The 27,635-nt window shown below is 42.4% G+C and overlaps 3 protein-coding genes across 3 annotated transcripts in view; 2 read left to right on the forward strand and 1 right to left on the reverse strand.

Annotated features, from left to right (window-relative positions):
- myo7ab (myosin VIIAb) overlaps positions 1-2,559 on the forward strand; it is a gene marked incomplete at its 3' end in the record, with an annotated part of 37,386 nt that extends 34,827 nt beyond the window's left edge. The window contains exons 43-46 of the mRNA XM_083927597.1: positions 749-865; positions 1,109-1,192; positions 1,889-2,008; positions 2,467-2,559. Coding sequence (XP_083783723.1) covers positions 749-865; positions 1,109-1,192; positions 1,889-2,008; positions 2,467-2,559 — 414 coding nt within the window. The remainder of the gene's footprint in view (positions 1-748; positions 866-1,108; positions 1,193-1,888; positions 2,009-2,466) is intronic.
- Positions 2,560-4,692: 2,133 nt separating this feature from the next.
- gdpd4b (glycerophosphodiester phosphodiesterase domain containing 4b) lies at positions 4,693-14,692 on the reverse strand (the record flags this gene model as incomplete). Its single annotated transcript, XM_083927518.1, has 15 exons — positions 4,693-4,775; positions 5,005-5,084; positions 5,215-5,297; positions 5,560-5,707; positions 5,850-6,007; positions 7,170-7,394; positions 8,005-8,155; positions 9,006-9,088; positions 10,143-10,288; positions 10,569-10,662; positions 10,756-10,854; positions 11,030-11,089; positions 12,214-12,307; positions 13,516-13,619; positions 14,519-14,692. 15 exons carry the CDS (start codon positions 14,690-14,692, stop codon positions 4,693-4,695), a joined length of 1,782 nt encoding a protein of 593 aa, XP_083783644.1.
- Positions 14,693-24,612: 9,920 nt separating this feature from the next.
- Positions 24,613-27,009, forward strand: LOC310957140 (aquaporin-11-like; the record flags this gene model as incomplete). Its single annotated transcript, XM_083927581.1, has 3 exons — positions 24,613-25,204; positions 26,053-26,169; positions 26,472-27,009. The coding sequence occupies 3 exons, from the start codon at positions 24,613-24,615 to the stop codon at positions 26,597-26,599; spliced, it is 837 nt and encodes a 278-aa protein (XP_083783707.1). The 3' UTR covers positions 26,600-27,009.
- Between the last annotated feature and the right edge of the window lie 626 nt (positions 27,010-27,635).

The following is a 27,635-nucleotide window of genomic DNA, read 5'->3' on the forward strand; positions in this document are numbered from 1 at the left end:
TGTCTGATGCTACCTCTACCTGCAGCCCCTTCACCAACACATGTCCTCACCCCCTCACGTGACATTTCAGTGCTGCGGGGAAAGTTAGTGTCTGGGACTTTTCAAAACCTTTTACTACCACAATCTTTACGTGTTTTGCTGGAATAAATCACCAATGGGCTCCTTCCTTTGGAACTGACTTTGGTAATCCACTGTAATGGACTTTACTATGAGAGGAGCTGGTACAGGGGCCAGTAGGTAAGTCTTTAAAACACTCTTTTAATAAACTCTGGCTTCACTAACTACGCTGTTGCTGCTTTGTTTTGTGTGTAGGGACTCTTCTCATGCTGCTGCAGAGGTTTGCTGTTATTTTCAGCAGCATTAGTGGTTAAAAAAGACCTTTGAATGCCTTCACCGTGCTGCCCCGAGCTAATCACTGTTAGCCACGTCTGGCTGTTAGAGACTCTCCTGGATTTCTCTGTTGATAGTTGAAAAAACTGTCTCCAAGGCTTATTTGATGTATGTCAGTGCAGAAAAAGACCCTCGGATGATTTCACGCTGGAATTAAACTTTAAAGTCAGTGCGGCTGAAACATCGTTACCTCCACCTCGTAATCAAAACCAAATATTACCAAACAGTCCAAAGAGAAGTCATGTAATTAATTCTAATTACGCCGTTCACAGACCTTAAACTGAGGTTACTTAGTAGATAGAGTAACCCAGCGGGGGTCCCAGTGTGTAAACATAATGGATCCATGTTTCCCTCTCAGTCCATCATGGCGCTGTTCAACAAACACTCAGGAAAGACTCGAGAAGAAGCCAAACTCTCCTTCCTCAGAATCATCTACAAGTGGACAACGTTCGGCTCGGCCTTCTTTGAAGTCAAGGTTAGTTTAACGTTTTTACAAGATGAATACAGAACAAGTTTAATGTTGTATCGTTGTTTTCAGGTCCTGCTTTCAAAGGTTTTGGTACTTTAAGTATTTAAAAAGTTCTCATTATGCAGATTAAATTACTTTATTGGATTATAATGATTAATGCAACCATGTGTAGTATTAGTTAATTAACAGTTTAAAGTAAAAATGTGCTTAGTTACGTATGTGTGCAACATTTTGTTCTTCTTTCTGCAGCAAACCACCGACCCCCATTACCCAGAAACCCTCCTGATAGCGATCAACAAACATGGAGTCAGTCTCATCGATCCCAAGTCTAAGGTGCAGTTTTCTGAACTTTTCTCGTATTTGATGGCAGTCGTCCATGTTTTCCGTTTACGCACGACCTAAATGGTCTGCTCTGAACGCTCTGAAGTCGGAGCTCGTAAACTCCAGGTAGTATAAGTACCACGCCCCAGTGCTTAGGAGCGCAGCATTAGAAGTTTGTGAGCGTACGACTGGATTTAAAACGCCTCCACATTATTCATTCATCTTCAACCACTTGTCCCTGTCGGGGTCGTGGGGGGCTGGAGCCGATCCCAGCAGACATCGGGCGTGAGGCGGGGTCCACCCTGGACAGGACACCAGTCTATCACAGGACACATAGAGACGAACAGAGACAGACAACCATTCACACCTACGGGTGATTTAGAGTCATCAATGAACCGAACACCTGCACGTCTTTGGACTGTGGGAGGAAACCGGAGAACCCGGAGAAAACCCACGCTGACACAGGGACAACATGCAAACTCCACACAGAAGGGCCCCACCCGGGATTCAAACCAGGAACCCTCTTGCTGTGAGGCGACAGTGCTAACCACCAAACCGCCGTGTCGCATTCGTTTCATTATAATTCGAGAAATTGTGCCGCGACTGCGTTAGACAGGCTGCCCTTTGACTGATTTAAGCCTATTTTCCCTGACTTTCTGACCGAGGGACGGCGTGTGTGCTCACCTCACCTGTGTCTGTCTCCTGCAGGACATCCTCACCACTCACCCCTTCACTAAGATCTCCAACTGGAGCAGCGGCAACACGTACTTCCACATCACCATCGGAAACCTGGTCCGAGGCAGCAAACTGCTGTGTGAGACCTCATTGGTGAGATACTCAGTTTAATATGATGCACTAGAGCGGTGAGCAGCACCAGAACATGTGTGAAAAGTGTGAAAAGGACAATATTTACCTCAGAGATGTAATAAAGTAGAGTTCTGTATTCAGTATTGTACCTAATTACATTGCACGACTGGTTCTTTAAAGAAAAACACTAATAATTAGTGTTTAAAGTAAGAAATAGCAGTAATTTGGGTAAAAGGTGATTTTAAAGTTGTTGTTTTCAACATCAAATTTAAAATAAATCACAAAAATTCATAATATAGTATGTTGAATTAAAAAAAATCATAAAAAATCTCAGGAAATACTCAGAATCATGATTTTTTTTACATTTTCAGTGAAAAGCACAACACAAAAACAGCCCGAAAAATAATTTATAATAATAATATAATATAAAAATAGATATTCATTTAGTACAGAATAACCTTTGACCTCTGACCCCTCAGGGCTACAAAATGGACGACCTCCTGACCTCGTACATCAGCCAGATGCTGACGACCATGACCAAACAGCGGACGTCCCGGGGCACCATCAAGTGAGCGGAGCGGCTGGAAACTCATCGGTTACAATCAGTCCACTCACACAAACACACACACTCACACACACACACGTCAACATAAAGCACTTACTTCATACAGAACTGTGTGGATTGTCCCGTAGCGTGGTTATTAAGGCGGTTCATCGGTAGCTCACCGTGACACTGTAATGCCAACACGTTCTTATGCATCGGCCCTGTCTTAAAAACACTCACCTGTTGCCTTTAAATGACCTTTTTCTCCACCGTGACGGGCTCTCATCATGTTATCTTATACGCACCGTTACCGTTCAAAGGTTTATGATCTCCTGACACAAAAGTACACACACTCGTAAAATACGGTTCAACCAGACGGACAACTGAACGATAATTCAGCCTTTAACGAGCTGGAATTGAACAAACACGACAAAAGTTTCATATTTAGAGCCACGTTACACCGCTGTCCTCCGATAACGACCAAGTATCAACACTGTGGGGACGTCCACTTCATAGAATTCTGCTTTTTTTATCTGTTAAAAAGCCGTTATTGTAGAAAAACACCAAAATAAAGGTCGATTACACACTTTTGAACGGCAGTGCGTCTCAGTTTATCATCCGCGCTGTTTGATGCTACAGGTTTTTAATTCAACGCCACGACGTTCGAGACAACAGGACAGTTTCCCAGCTTCTCGCTTGATTTACAGGAAAGGGGTTTGTGAATGAAAAATCGAATCTCTCGCTTTAAAGAAACTTTGAACGGTTAGAAAATCCCCCTTAAACAGAAGTCCACTTGTTAATGTTTGTCTCGTGCTTTAGCTTCGTTATTCTCCTCCTTATTTATGCTCACAGTCGTACTAAGTTTACCAAACCGGCGTGAAATAGAGTCACGTTATAATCTTAATTATAGACCACACCAAAGGTAACACATCATCTAACGTATTCCAGTTTAGAGCCAAGTCCGTGTTTGTTTGTTTTCATTTGATAAACTTGAATAAAAAGAATCTGGATTGTTTTTTTAATGCATTGTTTAGAAATGAATGTTGTGCCACGACGTTCAGACCCCACTTCCATCTTTATGTGTTGATCCACAGCAGCTGAACTCTTTAGAGCACGTACACGTCACGTTTCCACAAACAGAGCGTCTCTTTTTCCTCAACGTACGAACCGTTAGTGTTGATTTTGAAGTCATAATCAGAGCGCTGCATTTGGAGCCCTGTATCCTGATGTAGAAACGAATAAACTACATTTTGCAAAGAAACACGAGGAGGTTTGTTTTTCTTAAATACGCCGTAACCGGAGACGACCCCACTGAACATTCAAAGACATGTCATTAATGTCTGAAAATATTGTGGATTTATACTCCAGGGTAGAGAATGAGTCCTGACCCCAAGTGAAGGAGTTCAAGTACCTCAGGATCATGTTCAGGAGTGAGGGGACGATGGAGCGTGAGTTTGGCCGGAGAATCGGAGCAGCGGGGGCGGAGCTGCAGTCGCTCTACCGCACCGTTGTGATGAAAAGAGAGCTGAGGAAGACAAAGCTCTGGATCTACCGCTCAGTCCTGGTTCCTACCCTCACCTGTGGTCATGAAAGCTGGGTCAGGACCCAAAGAACAAGGTCCAGGTCCAAGTGTCTGACATGTGTTTCCTCAGGAGGGGGTCTGGAGTCTCCCTTAGAGAGAGGGGGAGAAGTTCAGCATCCGTGAGGAACTCGGAGTAGAGCCGCTGCTCCTTTGCGTTGAAAGGAGCCAGTTGAGGTGGTTCAGGATCATCTGGTAAGGATGAACCCTGGGCGCCTCCCTAGGGAGGTGTTCCAGGCACGTCCAGCTGGGAGGAGGCCTCGGGGAAGACCCAGGACCAGGTGGAGAGATTAGATCTCCACACTGGCCTGGGAACGCCTCAGGATCCCCCAGTTAGAGCTGGTTAATGTGGCCCGGGAAAGGGAAGTTTGGGGTCCCCTGCTAAAGCTGCTGCCCCCGAGACCCGACCCCGGATAAGAGGCTGAAGATGAGATGAGATGAGATAAAAATGCAACTAAAGTGGTGAAATGTTTTTATAATTTTATTTCAATAGAACAAAGTGCACTTGACAGTGTTTGGATCTTATAGGTTGGTAGTATTCAGGAGGCGGGGGGGGTCTCAGGGTTGCCAGGTTGGCTCCTGTCAGTGCTCGGTCACGGTTGCCAGGTTGGGCGTCCTCTCTGTTTGGGAGTTGGTGCTGGAGACTGACCATATGTCACTCATCTCTGCAGTGGCAGGTCACACACAGAAAGGTTAAGGGTTAATCGGCTGATTCTCTGATGGTTTTATTAAATCTGCTCTAAACTTACTCCAGTAAAAAGGGATATAAGAAAATACACACTTAAACTTTATGAAGACGACATTTAAAGCTCCCTGTCTGTTTCGCCTCGGTGTGTTAAATAATAAGAAAATAAGCGTTTGAATCATGAAGGGAACCTGTTTCCTGCAGCTCACCTGTTCTGAACTTGCTGTAAACGCCGTTGTCCGCCGTGATTTCGCCGCCCGAGCAGAACGCCAGTCCTCGCTCTCGCCACCTGCCACAAAACACGACAACATGATCACCGCTACGGTACGTCTGCAGCTCACTCCATCCTGCAAACGCCTCGTTTTTAACTCTGCATGCGTGTAAGTGTGTGTGCGTGCGTGTGTGTGTGTGAGGTTCACCAGTGGAAGACGAAGACTGTGACGATCAGCACCAGGGACAGCAGGTCCGTCAGAATCCACATCAGCTTGTACTCGTCTGGGCTCTGACGGACACAGATAAACACTGTTCACGTAGAAAAAGGCAAAAAAAACTTTACTTTTTGTCGTGTTCCATCTTAAAACAAAGACCCTAAAACACGGGGCACGGTACGGACAGTGTGAGTGCGCCCTAAATGTATGTGGTAAAGCTCTCGTGGTGGAGGTGTTACCATGAGGTAAATGTGCGCGGTGAGGCTCTCGTGGTGGAAGTGTTACCATGAGGAAGAGTAAATGTGCGCGGTGAGGCTCTCGTGGTGGAAGTGTTACCATGAGGAAGAGAGGGCTGCTCATGGTGCTTAGCAGCTGGGGAGCGTTGGTGGTGACCGACTGGACTCCGGTGCACCAGGCCAGAGAGAAGAGCCACGGCTGGCTGATCACGTACAGGTTGGTGGTGATGTTCACTGCAGCGTACTGACTGCACACACGCACACACACGCACACACACACACACACACACGTACACGTGAGGAGAAGAGTGGAAGAGTCACGATGTGTTACAGTACACCTGAAGGCTGTCTTTATCCCTTACACACACACACACACACACACACACACACCTGGTGAGCTGAGTGGACATGGAGCTGTAGTGCAGGTTCAGTTTGACGATGCGGTTGCTCTGGAGCTCCTCTAGAGGGAGCTGAGTGCCTGAAGTCTGCTGCAGCTCTGGATCCAGTTCTTGGACCAGAGCCCGAAGATCTGACGGCAGCCACAGCACCTGCACACACACACACACACACACACACACACACACACACACACACACACAGACACAGAATCAGAGTAAATAACACACACATCAGGAACCCTTTAAATCTGCCCTCTGTCAAATAGTGCAACCCACGTATAAACGGAAATGTAAGCCTGTAACTGAGGTAACAAACATGTTTTGCTTGCTTGTCGGGACGTGGGCTAAATAACGCTCCAAAGGTGGGTCTTGCATGTCCATTTTCAAAGGGGTCACTGTGTTCCCACAAGTCTCCTCTTTACAGACACGCCCACTTTATGACCATCCAGACCGTCTGAGGCAAAAAAACATGCATTTTGGCTTAATCTTAAATGAAGTATTGTAATATTTGTGCACACTGGGCTCCATGAACAGTGCTGAAGGTCATAAACTGGGTCTGACTGTAAACATGAGACTCCTGTGGATCCAATGAGCCCCGTCGTCTTCATGTGTGATGACGTCTGTCCCCAGAGGAGACGTTTACTCGTCTACACTGAGCTGTGGTGACCTCCAGGAGAATCACAGCCTCATGAAACTGCACAAGCACAAACTGGAGACCTGGAGAGTTCAGAGGACGGAGGGATTTCCTCTCAGAGATTCACAATAAGGAGGTGTCTGAGCAGTTTACACAACACAAGTGCTCGTCATCAAAACACAGAAGAAAAATGTAATTCTTGCAGAAATGTCAAAAGTTTTTGATCCCAAATCACAGCAAAGGATTTTTCTGTGGTGTTCCTCAAGGTCTGGGTGTCTTAGTGAAACTTGCAGCCTTTTTTGGTTTGCACACGGCACTCATATGGTGTCTATGCTAATAAACAATTAGGATCATTCAGCACTCCTGGGTTTAGGAACGTTTGGTGCATCTGGAGTGTTACTAACGTGTCTCTCAACAGAAAAGGTAAATTGATTGAGTGTATACAACACCAGTTTTTCAAGCCTTTTATTGTGAAGGACAGACAGGAAATGGGGTGAGAGAGATGGGGGGGGACAGGCAGCAAAGGGCCGAAGGTCGGAGTCGAACCCACGGCCGCTTCCTCAAGGACCTTCAGTCTCTTTACATGAGGTGACTGCTCAAACCACTGTGCCACCGGCCGCCCTGATTTAGTGTCTATTTTAAGGAATACTGAGCTTGAATAAAAGAGGACGTACTCACCTGCGAGGAGTGGATGGAGGACTCGTTCTGGATGACCTCCAGCGTGCGTTGGATCCAGGTGTCCCTGTACGGGTGACCTCTGGGTGGGCGGTAGAGGTCAAAGATCACCAGTTTGTCTCTCCTGGCCGCCAGCTGCAGGAAGGCCTGCAGGCTGCAGACAGACTGCTTTTCCGCCCGCAGTCGGTCCTCTGCTGCCAGAGAGCCGGCTGTACCGAACGGGTTGTGCTGGAAAGAACAACCATCGATACTTTCAATACTGTGACGTAACACGCAGGCCGACATGTTCTTTCATCTGCGGCTCAAAGAGACGAGGAATTAACTGCCACGTGTCATCTGCACACACGCGTCAGTGGATAATCAATGCTTATTAACCGCCTCTGTCTGCGCTTCAGAATCTGCCTCTGTGTTTAACTTAAAACTCCCTCATCTCATCTCATCTCATCTCATCTTCAGCCTCTTATCCGGGGTCGGGTCGCGGCGGCAGAAGCTCTAGCAGGGGACCTCAAACTTCCCTTTCCCGGGCCACATTAACCAGCTCTAACTTGGGGATCCTGAGGCGTTCCCAGGCCAGTGTGGCGATCTAATCTCTCCACCTGGTCCTGGGTCTTCCCCGAGGCCTCCTCCCAGCTGGACGTGCCTGGAACACCTCCCTAGGGAGGCGCCCAGGGTTCATCCTTACCAGATGATCCTGAACCACCTCAACTGGCTCCTTTCAACGCAAAGTAGCAGCGGCTCTACTCCGAGTTCCTCACGGACGGCTAAACTTCTCCACCTCCTCCAAACTCCAACAAAAGAAAATGCGCCGCAGTTTATTCTATGCTGCGTTGAGACTCACAGAGAGGAACCAGGCGCCTGCGTTCAGGCTCTCCAGCTCGGCCCAGGTGAACATGGCGGCCGGGGCGTCGGTCCTGTTGGGGAAAACCTGCTGGATGTTGGTGGTCCGTCGCAGGTTGTGGTCATGCATCAGGAAGGGCACTCCATCGACGCTACGACCACGACAAGACAACAGTCATAGATCAGAGAGAGAGAGAGAGAGAGAGAGAGAGAGAGAGAGAGAGAGAGAGAGAGAGAGAGAGAGAGAGAGAGAGAGAGAGAGAGAGAGAGAGAGAGAGAGAGAGAGAGAGAGAGAGAGAGAGAGAGAGAGAGAGAGAGAGAGAGAGAGAGAGAGAGAGAGAGAGAGAGAGAGAGAGAGAGAGAGAGAGAGAGCGAGAGAGAATCAAATAAGCCATGGAGGCCATTTTGTGTATGAACTATGGTTGCTAACAGCCGGACGTGGCTAACAGTGATTAGCTCGGAGCAGTGAAGGCATTCAAAGGTCTTTTTTAACCACTAATGCTGCTGAAAATAACAGCAAACCTCTGCAGCAGCATGAGAAGAGTCCCTACACACACAACAAAGCACCAATGGGCTCCTTCCTTTGGGATTGACTTTGGTAATCCACTGTAATGGACTTTACTATGAGAGAAGCTGGTACAGGGGCCAGTAGGTAAGTCTTTAAAACATTCTTTTATTAAACTCTGGCTTCACTAACTACGCTGTTGCTGCTTTGTTTTGTGTGTAGGGACTCTTCTCATGCTGCTGCAGAGGTTTGCTGTTATTTTCAGCAGCATTAGTGGTTAAAAAAGACCTTTGAATGCCTTCACCGCACTGCCCCGAGCTAATCACTGTTAGCCACGTCCGACAGTTCTCCTGGATTTCTCCGTTTATAGTTCATACACTAAAAAAGAAACTGTCTTGATGGTTTATTTGATGTATGAAAGTGCAGAAAAAGACCACCATTACACTTTAAAGAGTGAATAATGTCGTATACAGACACATATTGAGCTGCTGGCTGACCTGAGAGTGACATCCGTCTCCAGACCTTCACTTCCTGCTTCCACGGCCTTCTCAAACGACATCAGTGTGTTTTCTGGAGCGAGCTGCAAATTACACACACAATCCATGAAAATCAACAGAGCATGAGTACATTTACGTGCAGCAGCTGCAGACATTTTTGCAGAGCATCGTCTCTGGGACGGGAAAGGATGTGAGCAGTGACTGAAAATGTTTACACGATCAATTCAATTCAATTTTATTTACAGCATCAAATCATAACCAAAGTGATCTCAGGACACTTTACAGAGTAGGTAAAGACCACACTCTATGACTTATTTATGATTTACACAGACCCAACAATTCCCCTGTAGAGTACGGTGGCAACGAAAACCTTCACTATAACAGACAGGAACACACTGCAGGGATTTTCTCCGTGGTTTATTTTGCCAAAGCATTTTCTTCTGCAGACAAAACTACGTTCACCCCTGCTTCCTCACAAAGCTCAGGGTTTAGCAGGAATGACCCCGAGCCAAATCGTGCTCCTCCTTTTCAAAGAATAGATAGCACGAGCTAAGCCTTGGTGGGGTGACGTCTTTAGACCAAACAAAAACCTGCCTCAGACATTACAATCCCCCTCTGAACCTCTCTCATCACAAGGTCTCTAACACAGAGTGCACATGCACACATATGCCGTTATGCCATCATGAGGCAGTTATTTGCGTTATCCATTAAGAAGGTGAGACAGAGGAGACACTGAACTGCGTCTGACCTGACAAAACTATGATTATGAATTACAAATATCCAAAATTCACACAACAAGTCAAAGGGTTTCACTCACTTCACAAAAAGTCTTGGTGGATTCTGGATTAGTTGGTTGAATCGACAGATCTGTAAAACTCTTCTCTCGCGTTATTAAGTCATTTGAGTAGCAGAGAAGCTGCAGGATTTACTAAGTCTCCACTTCCTCCTGCTCCTTTTCAAACGCGTAAGATTTATTTTGTATTCATTAGAAATGTATTGATTAATTTGGTGTATTTGTATTTATCATTCATTTAATTGTTGACGTATGTAAGTGTAGAAAAAGACCATGGGCTGAGTTTACGCTGAAATGACACTTTGAGGGCCAATAACTGTTACCCAGTAAGTGTTCCCGCTCACCATGGGCGCTCCTCTGTGGCCGATGAGGGCCGGCGCGGGGCCCAGCGTCCCGTCCTCTTTGATACAAGGAGAATACAAACCGAGGGGCACCAGGTAGAGCGCAGACAGGATGGTCAGGTACACCCCGATGATCAGGCCCCGCCTTACTGAAACACAAACACTGACTCTTGGATCCAGTATGAACTTTAACTACTGTTGCCTTAACTTAACCGAAGCCCAAACACTGAGCCCTGGGGAACGCCACACGTCATGCTGAGGTGTGTTTGGGATAAAACAGCGTCAGCAGTGCAGATGAGGAGACTGCAAGAAAGCGAAGAAGCGTTTTATTCCCAAAATGTCCTTTAAGAGTGAACATTTTTGGAGTCTACAGAGAGTTTATTAACGCAACTTTTTACGCAAAATCAAATGACAATGTGTGCACCTCACCTCCGCTGTTCATGCGAAAGAAATGCAAAGCTATGGGCCAAGCCAGCGCCGTCACCAGTAAGACTCCGCCCACGTGTAAATAAGGTGCGGTTACCTGTAGTCAGGACACAAAACAAAGCCCCGGCGTGAGGAGATCAGGAGGAGGAGACCGCAGTGAGAGCAGGTGAAGGCGGAAGCGGAGAGTCACCTGGAAGGAAAGCAGCAGAGTCGTCCACTCTTTGCTCCACAGGTCCGATAAGAGGGCGGTGGCTGCGACGGAGAACGTCAGACTCACCAGGATCCCGATCTGACAGGAAGGAAACATCCACTCTGATCGGTGAGGACGTCTTATTTTAGTCCGATCACTGTGAACTGAGTGCTGCGATGCTGAGCCTGTGGTGTTTCACTCATCACTTTTTATATAAATAAATAAAAACACTGATTCAGCAGTTGATGTATAAACTTAAGACAGAGAGAGTTACCTTGTGACTCCAGTGTAAATAAAGCTTCTGGCCTTCTGACAGCAAACACACAGCCAGCAGCTGCACAGAGGGAAAACACACAAACACGTTCAAGTCTGGATGTGTGACACTGTGATGAACCGTACAGAGACGTGGTACAACATCAGCAGCATTCACCGCACACACTGACCTTTACACAACTTTTAATTCATTCATTCATTCATTCATTCATTCTTCACCCTGTCCCTTTAGAGCTGTGGTTCTCAAACCTTTTCCACTAATGTACAACGCAAAAACAGTTTTGTTAGGGGGGAAAAATCCTTTATAAAGCCTTTAAAACACAAAAACACTTGCTACTGCTAGAAGAAGAACTTTATTAATCCTGCAACGGGGAAATTCGATATTTTCACTCTATTAATATTATTCATGTTATACACACAGGCCCGAAATACACACACACACAGGCACAAACAGGACCTATATACATGCGATTAAGGAGAGATGTTAGAGCGAGGGGGCTGCCAGAGACCAGCAGTTAAAACAGGAATGCTAACTATGAAATGGGGAATTTTGATCCATGCATGAGTCATATTTTTTAATGATTATTTATCTTTTTAGTCTCATGTGTTATCATGTTATCTGGCTGTTCAGTGTGACGTAACACCCTTTCAAAATAAGATTTCAGGGTCCAAACGCTCAGTTGGTACAAAACAGACAACAACGACCAAACGTGAACGATCACGATCACGTCTTTCTTCAGTTAGGCGTCTTTTTCATCCACAAGAGAGAGGTAAAATTATAATTACATTGTTTTTAAAACTCAGATCTGTTCAAACAACGGGGAACACTGCACTGCAGCGTTGGAGAAATACGAGGCTCGGACCAGGAAATCATATTTTGAAAGGTGTTACGTAGCGTCTTAACTGCCGGACACACACACACACACTCACACACACACCCACACACCCATAAATTAGGAAACATACAAAAAGTGCACACATACAAAAATGCAATACATGTAAAACAACTGTAATGTGATGTCGATATTGCAATGTATTAATTATGTGCTCAATTTAACTTATGCATCTTTAGTAATGATGTTATTTATACACCTGAATTATGTTTTTTTACAGTGTAGAAATAAATAAAGTGCACGACACTGATAAGATGCAACAAAGTATTTAGGGGGTGTGTTGTCGCCTCACCATGAGCACAGTGATGTAGGTGAAGAAGCCTGCGGCGACGACCAGCAGCACCACGGACCAAGGGAACCAGAAGCCCAGGTTCCCAAAGTTAAACCTGCAGCAGAATCAGGCACACGAGTAGAAACAGAGAGACTCTTAGTGATTCAAGAGGAGACACGGTCACACATCCAGAGGGACGCTAGAGATGAGCACGTACGATAGTCTGGGTTCATCTATAAGACACAGGTCTACGTATGCCTTGTAGAGTTTTTGTGACACAAGGTCCAAAATGATTGTATAACGGATTACATTCCTATTTTTCCCAACGTATCGAACAAGAAGTCCATCAGAAGGAGTATTGCTGCAACAATACTGCTGTTTCTAATGCCACATTACAAGTTTCCTATCGTCTCTCTGCTTTCACTTCACCTAAACTCAGATTTCTTTTGGAGCAAACGGTCTTCTTCATGACTACAGTCGAGGTCCGATTACCAACAGGAAAAACAGGAAACGGTCCCAAGAGCTCCAAGATTTACTGTGTGTTCATTTGTTTCTGCCAATTTAACTGAAAATGTGATTTTCTGAGACACCGGCTGGATATTGTTAAAGATATGTGATATGGAAAAACCCGAATGTTGCAGTGTTCTCGCTCGTTTCTAGAGATAATCTTCACTTATGAGCACGCTGGTGTGACAGTGACAGAAAGGTTGGTCTCTGTGGAAGAAGATGTGCAGTCTGTGGCCGTAATGTATCTATGTCATCATCTCTTACCAAATTAGAAGCTGTCTTCTCCCTTACTCTCTTTAAAACAATAAAAACTAGGCTAAAAAAAGAGCCAGTAAGGTGTCCGACACCAAAAATCAGACAGTTCAGTGGCTGTGCATCTTCACTAGAGACTTACATGTGTTTACACGTGTGGAGAATAGGTTGAAATTGTTTTCCACCTTCTTCAGACTTGTTTTTTTAGTCAACAGCTTCATGAAAAACACAACAAGCAGACTTCTTATAAAACCCAAACTACAGTTGTGTCAAAATGTTGTGCTGTTTGTTCTGTAACATCTACTATTAAGGCATAGTCTGGAGTGTGTGCTTCTGCTGTACGTGCATGTTGCATTTGATTAAGTTGTGTTTGATCAAATTACCAAACAGAAAATCTGGAGCCAGTTGGTTCCAGTTTGAATAAAGCAGGAAATAACTGCACCCGCGGCACAGGGAGCAGGATGAACGGAGCGTTAACACACACACGATTACGGCAATGTTTGCATGTGATTACACATTCAATCCACATGCACAGTGCGTTCACTTCACGTGTGTTGGACCCACCAGTCAAAGTCGTTGTAGTCGTTCTTCGCTTGTCCCCAGAAGTAGAGAAACACCAGCGTTAAGCAGAACGCCGCCACCAGCAGAGCGAAGCTGACACCTTCCAGCTGTGACAAAGACAGGAAACACGAGTCGGTTCTTTTCCCTAAAACTGTTTAATAAACGTTTTTTTTCCGATCTTTGACCTCTACGAAGCGAGAGGAATTCAAACAGGAAAGTGGATTTACTGTGTGATTGTAAACAACAAAACAAAAGTGGGCAACGGTTCAATAATGACGCAACGTTAGTCGTATGTAAATGTCGTCTTGACTTGTTTGATACTATTTCTACTTGGTGACTTGACTTAACCTGAGGCAAAGATGCTGAAAAGTATAATATAAAAAAGGTTGAATATGGAGAATGAGCAGAACAGCGCCATCTAGTGTCTCAACATCGTAGTCGCAACAACAAAAAATAACTCCAGCGTTCGGGTTGCCAGGTTTGTTTGCAGTGTGTCAGCGAGGAGACAGGAGACCAGAGTCTGTTTGAACCCGTCCCCTCCAGAAAATCACACCATAAAAACAAGGATTAGAGGAGTTTGACGGACAGTTAGCGTTAGCCGTTAGCGTTAGCCGTTCCAGCTAAGTGCAGATGAAAGTGATGTTAGCATCAAGGAGAAGCGTAGCCATGTGGGCGTGCGTTTGAATGCCGTTCCTCTTCTTTCTCTCAGTCCATGGAGTGAATGCTCGGCCTATAGTGACTCTGGTTGTTGCCCGTCTCCGCTCACTCAGCTGCTGGGACAAAGAACGCCCCCTTCACTGAGGCTCCCAAGCAGCTGCAGGTGCCAGCATACAGTAGCTGCACCCAACAACAGATAACCCTGGCAACTTATTGGCTGCTACCATAGCGTTTAATTAAGATTCTACAGATTCAACCTTTAACTCCATCTTAACCATTAACATGCAAACGCTGCTGAGACAACGTGCACTTCAGACCCTGAGGACGGCGCCCGTCTCCGTAGTCTCACCTTGTCGCAGCAGCAGTCCCCCGGCTGAGTGCAGCTGCCCTGGAGGCGTCTCCACCTGCAGCCGTAGAGACCGGACAGACACGACACCAGAGACGGGTGCTCGTAGCGCCGCAGCAGTTTAGCACGGAGACCACCCAGCCGGCCGAACTGCAGCTGGGATAACGTGGACGCCATGGCTCACACACACGCTCTGACACACTTCACATCCTGCTCACACACACACACACACACACACATACCAACACGCACACCTGAAACACAGAAGTCACAAAGGACAAATTTCAGTGGTGGTTTTGCATCTATTTTTAGTCATTTTGCATCTTTTTGTGGTTGTTTTTCATCTATTTTTAGTCATTTTGCATCTTTTGAGGTGGTTTTGTAACTATTTTTAGTCATTTTGCATCTTTTTGTGGTGGTTTTGCATCTATTTTTAGTCATTATGCATCTATTTTTGGTCATTTTGCATCTTTTTGAGGTGGTTTTGCATCTATTTTTAGTCATTTTGCATCATTTTGTGGTGGTTTTGCATCTATTTTTAGTCATTTTGCATCTTTTTGAGGTGGCTTTGCATCTATTTTTAGTCATTTTGCATCTTTTTGAGGTGGCTTTGCATCTATTTTTAGTCATTTTGCATCATTTTGTGGTGGTTTTGCATCATTTTTTTGTCATTTTGCATCTTTTTGTGCTGGTTTTGCATCTATTTTTAGTCGTTTTGCATCTGTTTGTGGTGGTTTTGCATCAATTTTTTGTCATTTTGCATCTTTTTGTGGTTGTTTTGCATCTGTTTTTTAGTCATTTTGCATCTTTTTGTGGTGGTTTTGCATCTATTTTTAGTAATTTTGTATCTTTTTGTGGTGGTTTTGCGTCTATTTTTTGTCATTTTGCATCTTTGTGTGGTGGTTTTGCATCTGTTTTTTAGTCATTTTGCATCTTTTTGTGCTGGTTTTGCATCTATTTTTAGTCATTTTGCATCTTTTTGTGGTGGTTTTGTATCTTTAGTCGTTTTGCATCTTTTTGTGGTGGTTTTGCATCTATTTTTAACCATTTTGCATCGTTTTGAGGTGGTTTTGCATCTATTTTTAGTCATTTTGCATCTTTTTGAGGTGGTTTCGCATTTATTTTTTGTCATTTTGCATCTTTTTGTTGTGGTTTTGCATCTATTTTTAGTCATTTTGCATCTTTTTGTGGTTGTTCTGCATCTATTTTTTGTCATTTTGCATCTTTGTGTGGTGGTTTTGCATCTGTTTTTTAGTCATTTTGCATCTTTTTGTGGTTGTTTTGCATCTATTTTTAGTCATTTTGCATCTTTTTGTGGTTGTTTTGCATCTATTTTTAGTCATTTTGCATCTTTTTGTGGTGGTTTTGCATCTATTTTTAGTCATTTTGCATCTATTTTTGGTCATTTTGCATCTTTTTGAGGTGGTTTTGCATCTATTTTTAGTCATTTTGCATCATTTTGTGGTGGTTTTGCATCTATTTTTAGTCATTTTGCATCTTTTTGAGGTGGCTTTGCATCTATTTTTGGTCATTTTGCATCTTTTTGAGGTGGCTTTGCATCTATTTTTAGTCATTTTGCATCATTTTGTGGTGGTTTTGCATCTATTTTTAGTAATTTTGTGTCTTTTTGAGGTTGTTTTGCATCTATTTTTAGTCATTTTGCATAATTTTGTGGTGGTTTTGCATCAATTTTTTGTCATTTTGCATCTTTTTGTGCTGGTTTTGCATCTATTTTTAGTCATTTTGCATCTGTTTGTGGTGGTTTTGCATCAATTTTTTGTCATTTTGCATCTTTTTGTGGTTGTTTTGCATCTGTTTTTTAGTCATTTTGCATCTTTTTGTGGTCGTTTTTCATCTATTTTTTGTCATTTTGCATCTTTTTGAGGTGGTTTTGCATCTATTTTTAGTAATTTTGTATCTTTTTGTGGTGGTTTTGCATCTATTTTTAGTCATTTTGCATCTTTTTGAGGTGGTTTCGCATTTATTTTTTGTCATTTTGCATCTTTTTGTTGTGGTTTTGCATCTATTTTTAGTCATTTTGCATCTTTTTGTGGTTGTTCTGCATCTATTTTTTGTCATTTTGCATCTTTTTGTGGTGGTTTTGCATCTGTTTTTTAGTCATTTTGCATCTTTTTGTGCTGGTTTTGCATCTATTTTTAGTCATTTTGCATCTTTTTGTGGTGGTTCTGCATCTATTTTTAGTCATTTTGCATCTTTTTGTGGTGGTTCTGCATCTATTTTTAGTCATTTTGCATCTTTTTGTGGTGGTTCTGCATCTATTTTTAGTCATTTTGCATCTTTTTGAGGTGGTTGTGCATCTATTTCTTGTCATTTTGCATCTTTTTGAGGTGGTTTTGTGAGTACTTTTATTTAAGTACAGGACCTGAATATTTCCTCCACCACTTAATACACTCACTCAGATACATTTTGATACTTTGATATGGAATAAATGATATAAATAAGTACATTTTCTTGAATTATTGCAGCTTTAAATCAAACAAACAAAACAAAGAAACCTACAGAATAAGCTCAGAGTCTCTGCAGCCTCAGGAAACCTGCTGGAACAAAGCTCAGAGTCAGTTATTGTTGGACTATTGTTACAGATCGTTGTTGTTCTTCTGCAGGAAACAGCAGAAATATCTTCCACGCTGCAGAGTTTCAGTCCCCAGAGAAGTAAAGTTTCAGATCTGACCCTGTCTGTTACTGTGGGCAGGCGTCTTCATATACAACAGCTCTTGAGCAACTCAGGTGTGTTTCAGGTCACATCTTTACTGGAGAACAAAGGGCAGCTCAGGGACCTATAATCCCACTTTACTGACGGAGTGAAATTGTAACCCACTTAAAGAACAAGTGTGCACACACATACCTTATCATACTGGGGTAAAGTTTGCACACAAGTCAAAGTTTAGAGCTGTAAAACCATCAGTAAAGTGCAGTTTGTGCTCCAGTTGTGGTCATTTCTTACTTTGGTAGTTGTGCAGTGCCGTGTTTGCACCTGTTGTTAAAGATTACAAACTCACCAACCTGCCAGGGACAAATAATCTCATGTTTGCAACAAAAGACCCTCATTATTAACGTATAACGGGACGGGCTGAGAAAGACAAAGCTGACAGTTGTGTAACGCTTTGCAGTGAAGGTGCTCTTGAAAGGAGAAAACTTGCCATATTCTTTACAATAATTTAAGAATCTAAATGTGCCTTGCTTTTGGGCATAACCAGAACAGAATTTAAGATTAAAACCTGGTCGTTATGCTGGTAAACACCGATCACATTTAACCGTCAAACGCAAAAACAATTAGCAGACCCTGTTTGCACCTTTACCCATGTGTCGTATGTGAGCCGAATTAAAGACTAGATCCTATTTAAGTGTAAATCCTGATAATCCTGATGTCATGTTTTTTAGTCATTTTGCATCTTTTTGTGATGGTTTTGAATCTATTTTTAGTCATTTTGCATCTTTATGAGGTGGTTTAGCATCTGTTTTGGTCATTTTGCATCTTTTTGTGGTGGTTTTGAATCTATTTTTAGTCATTTTGCATCTTTATGAGGTGGTTTCGCATCTATTTTTAACCATTTTGCATCTTTTTGTGGTGGTTTTGTATCTATTTTTAACCATTTTGCACCTTTTTGTGGTGGTTTTGTATCTATTTTTAACCATTTTGCATCTTTTTGTGGTGGTTTTGTATCTATTTTTAACCATTTTGCATCTTTTTGTGGTGGTTTTGCATCTATTTTTAACCATTTTGCATCTTTTTGTGGTGGTTTTGTATCTATTTTTAACCATTTTGCATCTTTTTGTGGTGGTTTTGTATCTTTAGTCGTTTTGCATCTTTTTGTGGTGGTTTTGCATCTACAGTATTTTTAACCATTTTGCATCGTTTTGAGGTGGTTTTGCATCTATTTTTAGTCATTTTGCATCTTTTTGAGGTGGTTTTGCATCTATTTTTAGTCATTTTGCATCTTTTTGAGGTGGTTTAGCATCTGTTTTGGTCATTTTGCATCTTTTTGTGGTGGTTTTGCATCTATTTTTAGTCATTTTGCATCGTTTTGAGGTGGTTTTGCATCTATTTTTAGTCATTTTGCATCTTATGAGGTGGTTTGTATCTATTTTTAGTCATTTTGCATCTTTTTGAGGTGGTTTTGCATCTATTTTTAGTCATTTTGCATCATTGTGTGGTGGTGTCGCTTCATCTAATTGCAAAAACAATGTCAGACCCTGTTTGCACCTTTACCCATGTGTTGTATGTGAGCCGGACTAAAGACTGTATCCTATTCATGTGTAATTCCTGATCACATGGGTTGATGAGGGAGCTTTCTCAGCCACATAGCGTGATAATAACAAATTGACCGGTTTTTAGAATGAGATCTGGGGAATCACCAAAGAAAGAACGGGACCTGGTGAGCAGAGAGCACAAAGCTGCTCATCACCAAAAACAACAACAACAACAACATGATGTCAAAACCCGTCCAGTATTCCTGACGTCACAGCATTTTATTCTAATGACTCATTCAAACGCTGGTCATCCTACCTGCAGGTGATCCTCCGGGTCCGGTCTGCCTCCCCGGTAAACGGCAGAGGAGAAGCCGCAGTGCGCCGTTCTTTCTCGGTCACCAGATGTAGAGCAGGTGGCCTCTGACGGGGAGACCGTGAAGCTCACACACACACTTACACACCGACCCGCTGCACGATGCCCTTCAAAATTAAAGCCTCTCGTTTTTCCTTTGACTTAATATTGAGGCTTTAATGAAAACATGGACGTGTTCCGACACAATGGGCCCGCGGGCACAGACAGGTTTGGTGGTTTTTAAGGCATTTTGAGGTGGTTTTGCATCTATTTTTAGTCATTTTGCATCTATTTTTAGTCATTTTGCATCTTTTTGTGGTGGTTTAGCATCAATTTTTAGACATTTTGCATCTTTTTTTAGTCATTTTGCATCTTTTTGAGGTGGTTTAGCATCTATTTTTAGTCATTTTGCATCTATTTTTAGTCATTTTGCATCTTTTTGTGGTGGTTTAGAATCAATTTTTAGACATTTTGCATCTTTTTTTAGTCATTTTGCATCTTTTTGTGGTGGTTTAGCATCAATTTTTAGACATTTTGCATCTTTTTTTAGTCATTTTGCATCTTTTTGAGGTGGTTTAGCATCTATTTTTAGTCATTTTGCATCTATTTTTAGTCATTTTGCATCTTTTTGTGGTGGTTTAGAATCAATTTTTAGACATTTTGCATCTTTTTTTAGTCATTTTGCATCTTTTTGAGGTGGTTTTGCATCAATTTTTAGACATTTTGCATCTTTTTGAGGTGGTTTTGCATCAATTTTTAGTCATTTTGCATCTTTTTGAGGTGGTTTTGCATCTATTTTTAGTCATTTTGCATCTTTTTTTTTAGTAATTTTGCATCTTTTTGAGGTGGTTTTGCATCTATTTTTAGTCATTTTGCATCTTTTGAGGGGGGTTTTAAATCTATTTTTAGTCATTTTGCATCTTTTGAGGGGGGTTTTAAATCTATTTTTAGTCATTTTGCATCTAATTTTTGTCATTTTGCATCTTTTTGTGGTGCTTTTGCATCATTGTTTAGTCATTTTGCATCTTTTTTAGTCATTTTGCATCTTTTTGAGGTGGTTTTGCATCTATTTTTTAGTCATTTTGCATCTTTTTGAGGTGTTTTTTAAAAATGTGACAGTTCTGTCGTTTCTCTGTGTTGTCATTTAACGTGTCTTTTTAATCATTTCCGGTGTCTTTTTCATCATTTTGTGTCTGTGCAGTTGTCTTCTGTCTATATTCAGTCATTAAAATCTCTTTGTGGTCATTTTGTGTAATTTATTTTACATTTTAAAAGCAATTTAAAATGGATTTAGCTTTAAAAATAAAAATAAAACAGCATCAGAATCAACTTCATTGGCAAGCATGTAAACAGGTGACAGTACAGGAATTAGACCTGGCAATTTGGTGCATAGCAGATACAAAAGCAGTGTATACACAAAAAACGGTATAGTGGTATAGTGGTTAGCAGTGTCGCCTCGCAGCAAGAAGGTTACAGGTTCGCGTCCCGGCCTGGACCTTTCTGTGCGTTGTGTGCATGTTGTCACCGTGTCTGCGTGGGTTTTCTCCGGGTTGAAGATGGATGAATGACCTTAAAAAAAAGACATTGATAGTACAATATGCAAGTAACTGGAGCTACTAGACATACAGGAGTAGATGGAACCAAATATCACTGCTGCAAAATAATAAAGACAATAGGATCAAACTCAGCTTTATTGTCAGTTCTGTAACATGTGCTGCAGACATACCTTTCTCCCCGACCCACAGTGCAATAAGAACAAAGGTAAGTTTATTTGTATTGCACAATTCAAAGTTCTCTACATAAAACACATAAAAGGTCATTTAGGTCAGCAAAGAAACAGGTGAAGTATGAATTGCTGTGTACACTTCATTGACTAAATATCCTTTGTTCAGAATCAGCTTCAGAATCTGATCCTCGAGGATCTGCAGCCTCTTTACACGGGGCAACCACTGTTGCACCGGCCGACCGCGGTACTGTTTTTAGAAGAAGAAGAATTACTTTATTTATCCCGCACTATTATTATACATGACACACACACACACACACACACACACACACACACACACACACGTAATTAAGGAGAGTTGTTAGAGCGAGGGGGCACCTCTCCAGCCACCAGTCCACACAGGGACTTGAACCAGCGACCCCTCCAGCCACCAGTCCACACAGGGACTTGAACCAGCGACCCTACGGTCCCCAGCCAAGTCACCTATGGACTGAGCTACTGCCGCCCCATTTAACTGGTTCACGTCCTCACTGATGGAAGTGTCTTTGTAAGCATGGATACTTGTTTCTTCAGGAAGCCATAAGATAAAGTGTGGAGTTCCCCAAGGGTCATTTTTAGGTCCAACTCTTTTTAATCTTTACACACTTCGTAATCAGGAGGCACGGCATCATCTTTCCTGATGCCGTTCCTGAAAGTGCTCCTTCCATTGCCCGATTACCTCATCAGCTGAGCTCACCAGCGTCCCGTCCTTACTGAAAACAGCTTGGACGTTTCCCCGTTTCCCCCTCCTGAGGGATCGAACGGTGTAACAGGGACGGTGGTGTTACATCATGATCCATTGGTACGGCAGGAGTCTGCGAACAGAACTTTAGAAATTAAACTCTCAAAATGTCACATGTGCAAGGCTGAAACTCAGGGGGAGGATTAGAAAAATGTTTCATAATTCATCTGAAACATTTTAATTTGATGGGGCGCGGCCTCTACACACAGGTGACACAGTGTGCGCTGTCACTGGGAAATATTAAATATGTAATTCTAAGTGATGATGGAATAAATTCAGGGTTCCTGCACCTTTTACAAAGTCAAATTCAAGCACTTTTCAAGCATTTCAAGGTTAATTTTCATGCTTTTCCAGCACCGTGCAGCTGTGGTGAACTACATATTTAGGGCGCCCTCCCACTGTGCCTCCGTCCCGTGCCCCGTGCTTTAGGGTCCTTGTCCCCCCCTCCAGGCCCGTTTGTACCCACACTACCTGGGCCTCGGAGAATGCTTCTTGCTGCCTATACGTCATCACGCCGTAACACGTCACACGCATTGATGGCGTCATGGCGATGCGTGGCTTTGTTTCCAGATCTTTCCGTAGACCTCGGAGTCTTTGTGCGTCTTGTCGACTGTTTTTGAATCTTTTCATCGACCAAATCTGCAGTAAACACTCCACCTCCGCATCACACCAACGTGAACCTTTCACCGCCATTGTTTGAAATGTCCGCGCATGGTCCCTCCTTCTTTTTTCTACGTCCCAACAGGCGCACAGGAAATGACCTCAGAGCCGCCGTAGGCCTCGTGCTCGTACACGTGCGCACGCTCGTGCTCGTACATGTGCAAACGGCTCCGCTAAAGCCCACCTCTTTCAAGCGGGCTGTGGACGGCCCGCTATCCGCAGTTATGCGCAAAGCGGGTGCACTCACACTGCTTAAAGGTACTAGACTTTAGCTGAAAAAACGGTTTTGTCCCAGGACAGAAAGACAGTGTGAGTGCACCCTAATACAGAACAATCCTCAGTATTCAGTAAACTTGTTATTTCACCTGTTCATCACATTAAAGTTGATGTTATTGTCCTGTAACACACACACACACACACACACACACACACACACACACACACACACACACACACACACACACACACACACACACACACACACACACACACACACACACACACACACACACACACACACACACACACACACACACACACACACACACACACACACACACACACACACACACACACACACACACACCAGTGACTCCCCAGGATGTGTGCACCGCCCCCAAAGCATTCAAGCACTTCACAGTGAATAACATTTCCTGTTACAACTTTCAAAATAAAATCTGGATTTGCAACAAATTTTTGAGAATGACAATAGTTTTGACATTTTGGAAATAGTGCTTGTTTGCTTTCTTGTGTCTGTAGGTTGATTATGTTTGTAGTTTATGTGTTTTAAATCTTTTTATGTTTCATGTGTTAAGTAAACTGCACTGTAACTTCTGTAACTGCATTATGTTTTAAATGACCTTTTACGTGTTTTAAATCTTTTATGTGGTATTTCAGTAAACTGCACTGTAACTTCTGTAACTGTAAACATATTTTAGACATTTTTAAATTACCCTTTATTGTGTTAAATGCTTTATATGTTTTTTTCACTGTAACTTCTGTGACTGTAAAAATCTTTTATAAGATCAGAGAAATTCTACCACCATCGTGTTTTTATTTGAGTGAATGGAAAATTGAATATGGAGGACTAAACATGACTCAATAAATAAACAGATGATGAAATAAATGTATGTGTAAATAAATAACTATGTATCCATGAATGTATAAATAAATATATAAATGAATAAATGATGAAAAATGTATGTATAAATAAATTAATTGGTGAAATAAATGTATATATAAATAAACAAATGTATATATGAATACAGGGATCAATAAATAAACGCATAAATAAAAACATAAATAAATACATGGTGAACTAAACGTATATTTAAAAAAATAAAATACAGGAATAAATACATAAACAAATGCAGAAAATACATAAATAAATGTGTATATAAATAATAAATGTTTAAATAAATACAGGAATAAACAAATGCATAAATACATGTATATATATATATAAATAAATAATGCTTTACATATTTATCTACATTTTATTCACCAATATTCATTTATTTCTGAATCTATGTATGCATGTTTATTTATTTATTCCTTTATTTGTGTGTCCATATTCTAATGAGGTAGGAGGTCCCATTTATTCATACATTTATTTATTTACTCCTGTATGTATTTATTTATTTATGCATTTATTTATTCCTTTATTTATTATTTAAAGTATTTATTCATGTATGTATTTATTTATTTCTTCCTTTATTTATTATTTAAAGTATTTATTCCTGTATGTATTAATTCCTTCATTTATTTATTAATTCCTTTATTTATTTATTAAAGTATTTATTCATGTATGTATTAATTCCTTTATTTATTTATTAAAGTATTTATCCATGTATGTATTAATTCCTTCATTTATTTATTAATTCCTTTATTTATTTATTAAAGTATTTATTCATGTATGTATTAATTCCTTCATTTATTTATTAATTCCTTTATTTATTTATTAAAGTATTTATTCATGTATGTATTAATTCCTTTATTTATTTATTAAAGTATTTATCCATGTATGTATTAATTCCTTCATTTATTTATTAATTCCTTTATTTATTTATTAAAGTATTTATTCATGTAAGTATTTATTTATTCCTTTGTTTATTTATTGTGACCTAAGTCAGGATTAGTCCTCCACACCTTAAGACACTTATTGCAAAAGCTGCTGCCTTGAGCGGGTCATAATTGGGCTTTTATTTTGAAGCCTTCGCCGCTTCGCTTCCCGTTTCTGATCGCGGCGGATTGACGCAGCTGCGGCAGCTTGGAGCAAACTTCGAGGAGGGACCTCGACACTTTAAAGTTGCTCCACTTCACACGGGGCGGTTCGCACGGTCCGGTCGGTGTGACCAACCGGAGGCATGACTGACCTGTACGTCTCCTTGGCGGTGCTGGGAGCCGCGGTGCTCCTCAGCGAGGCGATCCGCCGCACTGCCGCGCGTCTTTTCCGCGAAGCTCACTGGATTTACCTGCTGGAGGCGGCGTCCACCTTCCAGCTCTGCTGCTGCACCCACGAACTCAAACTTCTGGGTGAAGCTTCTTCGCTGGAGCTGCCGTTCAGCCTCACCCTCACCTACACCGTCACCGTCATACACTTGTTGACTTTCCGCGGGGCGACGTGCAACCCCATCGGCGCGTTGGAGAGCGTTTGCCGCGGGCGCAGCAGCGTCAGGGCGGCCGCGGTGCTCGTGCTGTGCCAGTTCGCGGCGGCGGTCGCGGCGCAGTTTTTCGCAGCGTCCGTCTGGTCGCTGGGTCTCTCCGACATCCACGTCCGGCACCAGCGGTTCGGGTTCCGGTGCTTCGACCCGCTCGGTGGGACTCTACCGGAGGCCGTGGCCGCGGAGCTGGGCTGCGCGTTCACGGTCCAAGCCGCCGCCATGCACGCGCACAAACTGGACGAGAAACTCCGGGTTCACTTCATCGCTGCCGTCATCACTGCGGCGGTTTACGCAGGTGAGTTTGAGTGACAGGTGTTTATTTTTATTAAAATGGTTTTAAAACTATAAAAGGGAATAATAAAACTGGAAGATAATAATACAATTAAATACAAATAATTTAAGGCAATAAATGACGTAATTTAGAGTAAAAGACAATAAAACAAAGACAAACAAAAAGCGTAAAATATTTAAAAATAAAATAATACAGTAATAAATGAGCGTATAAGAAACGGCATGCTTGGGCTGCAAGTTAGAAAATACAAAAATGTAATTTAAAATTAGATAAGACGATAAAATAGTTTACAATAAAATACAATAAGAGTGAAATATTCAAATAAAAATATTATTTTCAATAAAATACTTGAAAATAAAATAGTCTTAAAAGGGTATGTATGTGATGTTGGGGGGAGGGGCGTACGTCCATCTGGCTGACGTTTACCTCCGAGGAGAAGTGAGGGCCAGAGGCTAGCTGTCACTCAAGAGGCCACGCCCCTAATTATTCATAAACTTTAACCTCCAATAAAATAAAAATTAGCCTGGTACAAAAAAATTCATCCCCCTCAGTGTTGTCATGGAGATATGACCTAAACATACTGACTAGAACGACTTAAACAGGTTTAATGATGCTGTGTAAACGGCCTGTTTAACATGGGGGTCAATGAGAAACTGCTCTGTTATGAAACCTGCCCCTAGTGGACACTCAGAGACCTGACGTTTTGGGCACTTCCTGATTGGATCAAACAGGAAGTTGCTGTGATGCGGGCTTGGGTTTAAATGCAATCAAAGCTGAAACTAACGACTCTTTGCTGTGATTTAAATGTTCTTAAAGCTGAATAACGACCCTGCTCTCTGGCTCTTGTGCAGGTGGAAGCGTTTCAGGAGCCGTCTTTAACCCCGTCCTGGCCTTCTCCGTCCAGTTCCCCTGCAGCGGCCACACATACCCGGAGTACTGCTTTGTGTACTGGCTGGGACCGGTCTTGGGTAAGGCTCGCTGTTAGATTTAGATTTATTCAACTGTAACCATTTCAACCCTGGTCACGATCGTCTGACTCATTGTGCAGTCAGAATGTGTGTGACACTTTAAGCAAATATGATATTAAATCTAGGGTTACCACGGAGACACGACTTCACCTCGACACCTGCACACCTCAGTCCAAACACCTGCACACACACACACACACACACACATTCAAACGCACTCAGTGATTCACACCTTGAGTATCTTTGCCTCCTTCCGTCCGCCCAAAGTAACCTCCCGTGTGTGTTCCGTGTGCGTCCTCCAGGCGTGGCGAGCTGCGTCCTGCTGTTCGAGAAGATCCTCCCCTTCCTGTCTGCGAAGAGCAGCGTCGGGCCGGAGCTCCCTGAGGTCCCTGGGGTCCAGAACCAGAGGAAGAAGAAGAAGACGCAGTAGGGGAGCGGCCCAGACGCAGAAGATCGTGTCTTAAGCTTTTTATTCCACGTGTGTGTGCGTGGAAAACACCAGAGTCATGAACACTCACAGGGACACAAACATGCAGCACACGCAGCGTTCTTACAGCACAACGAGGTCACGACAAAACCGTAAGTGAACGCACACAAAACACGGGGAAAACCTGCAATACACCTGAGAATCATCAGGTTTTTACAGTTTAAATCAGTTTCAGACTCGTGCAGCGACGTCTGTCACCTGTGCAGCAGGTCGGTGCTAACGGCTGCTTCTGCATCCTTTAACGGTGCTGATGCGACAGAGGGGCTGCGGTTAAAGTCATATATAAGTGTTTTAAGCGCCCATACGCGCAGATGCTGCACCAGCAACAATGACAGTACACACAGAATCAAAGCAATCACACTAAGGGTGAATTTTTAACTTAAGTTTGACCTAAAAAATCTCTCTTTACAGTTCTCTAACAGATGAAATGATGCGTAAGCTACTTAATTTAACCGTGCTTTAGATATATATATATGTATATATACATACATATATATATATATATGTATATATACATACATATATATATATATGTATATATATATATATATATGTATGCATGTATATTTAAACTATGAATGCACACAAAGTTCCGGTTTTCTGCAGATGTGTTTGACATTACACACACTTTTCTCTCTGCGGGGGGAGACTTTCATGAGCCGTTGTCAGTGAATTTAACTTCTATACCTGCAAACATCTCAATACCTAAATAAATACATACTTAAATACATAAATACATACATACCTAAATAAATACATACTTAAATACATAAATACATAAATACAGTAACCGAGGCGTGCCTGCTAAAAGTCACGAGTGTGTGTGAAAACTAACATTGTGACATTTAAACAGAACTTTCTTCCTTTAGATCCTAAAGAGACTTTTGCGGTGAGTGAATCCGGTGAAGGGGGCACAGCGGTTTGGTGGTTCGCTCCATTTGATTTTGATTAACGTGGGTTTTATTTTCACAGCTTTATA

The sequence above is a fragment of the Echiichthys vipera genome (assembly GCF_963691815.1).
Source record: "Echiichthys vipera genome assembly, chromosome: 14".
NCBI classification, from domain to species: Eukaryota; Metazoa; Chordata; class Actinopteri; order Perciformes; family Trachinidae; genus Echiichthys; species Echiichthys vipera.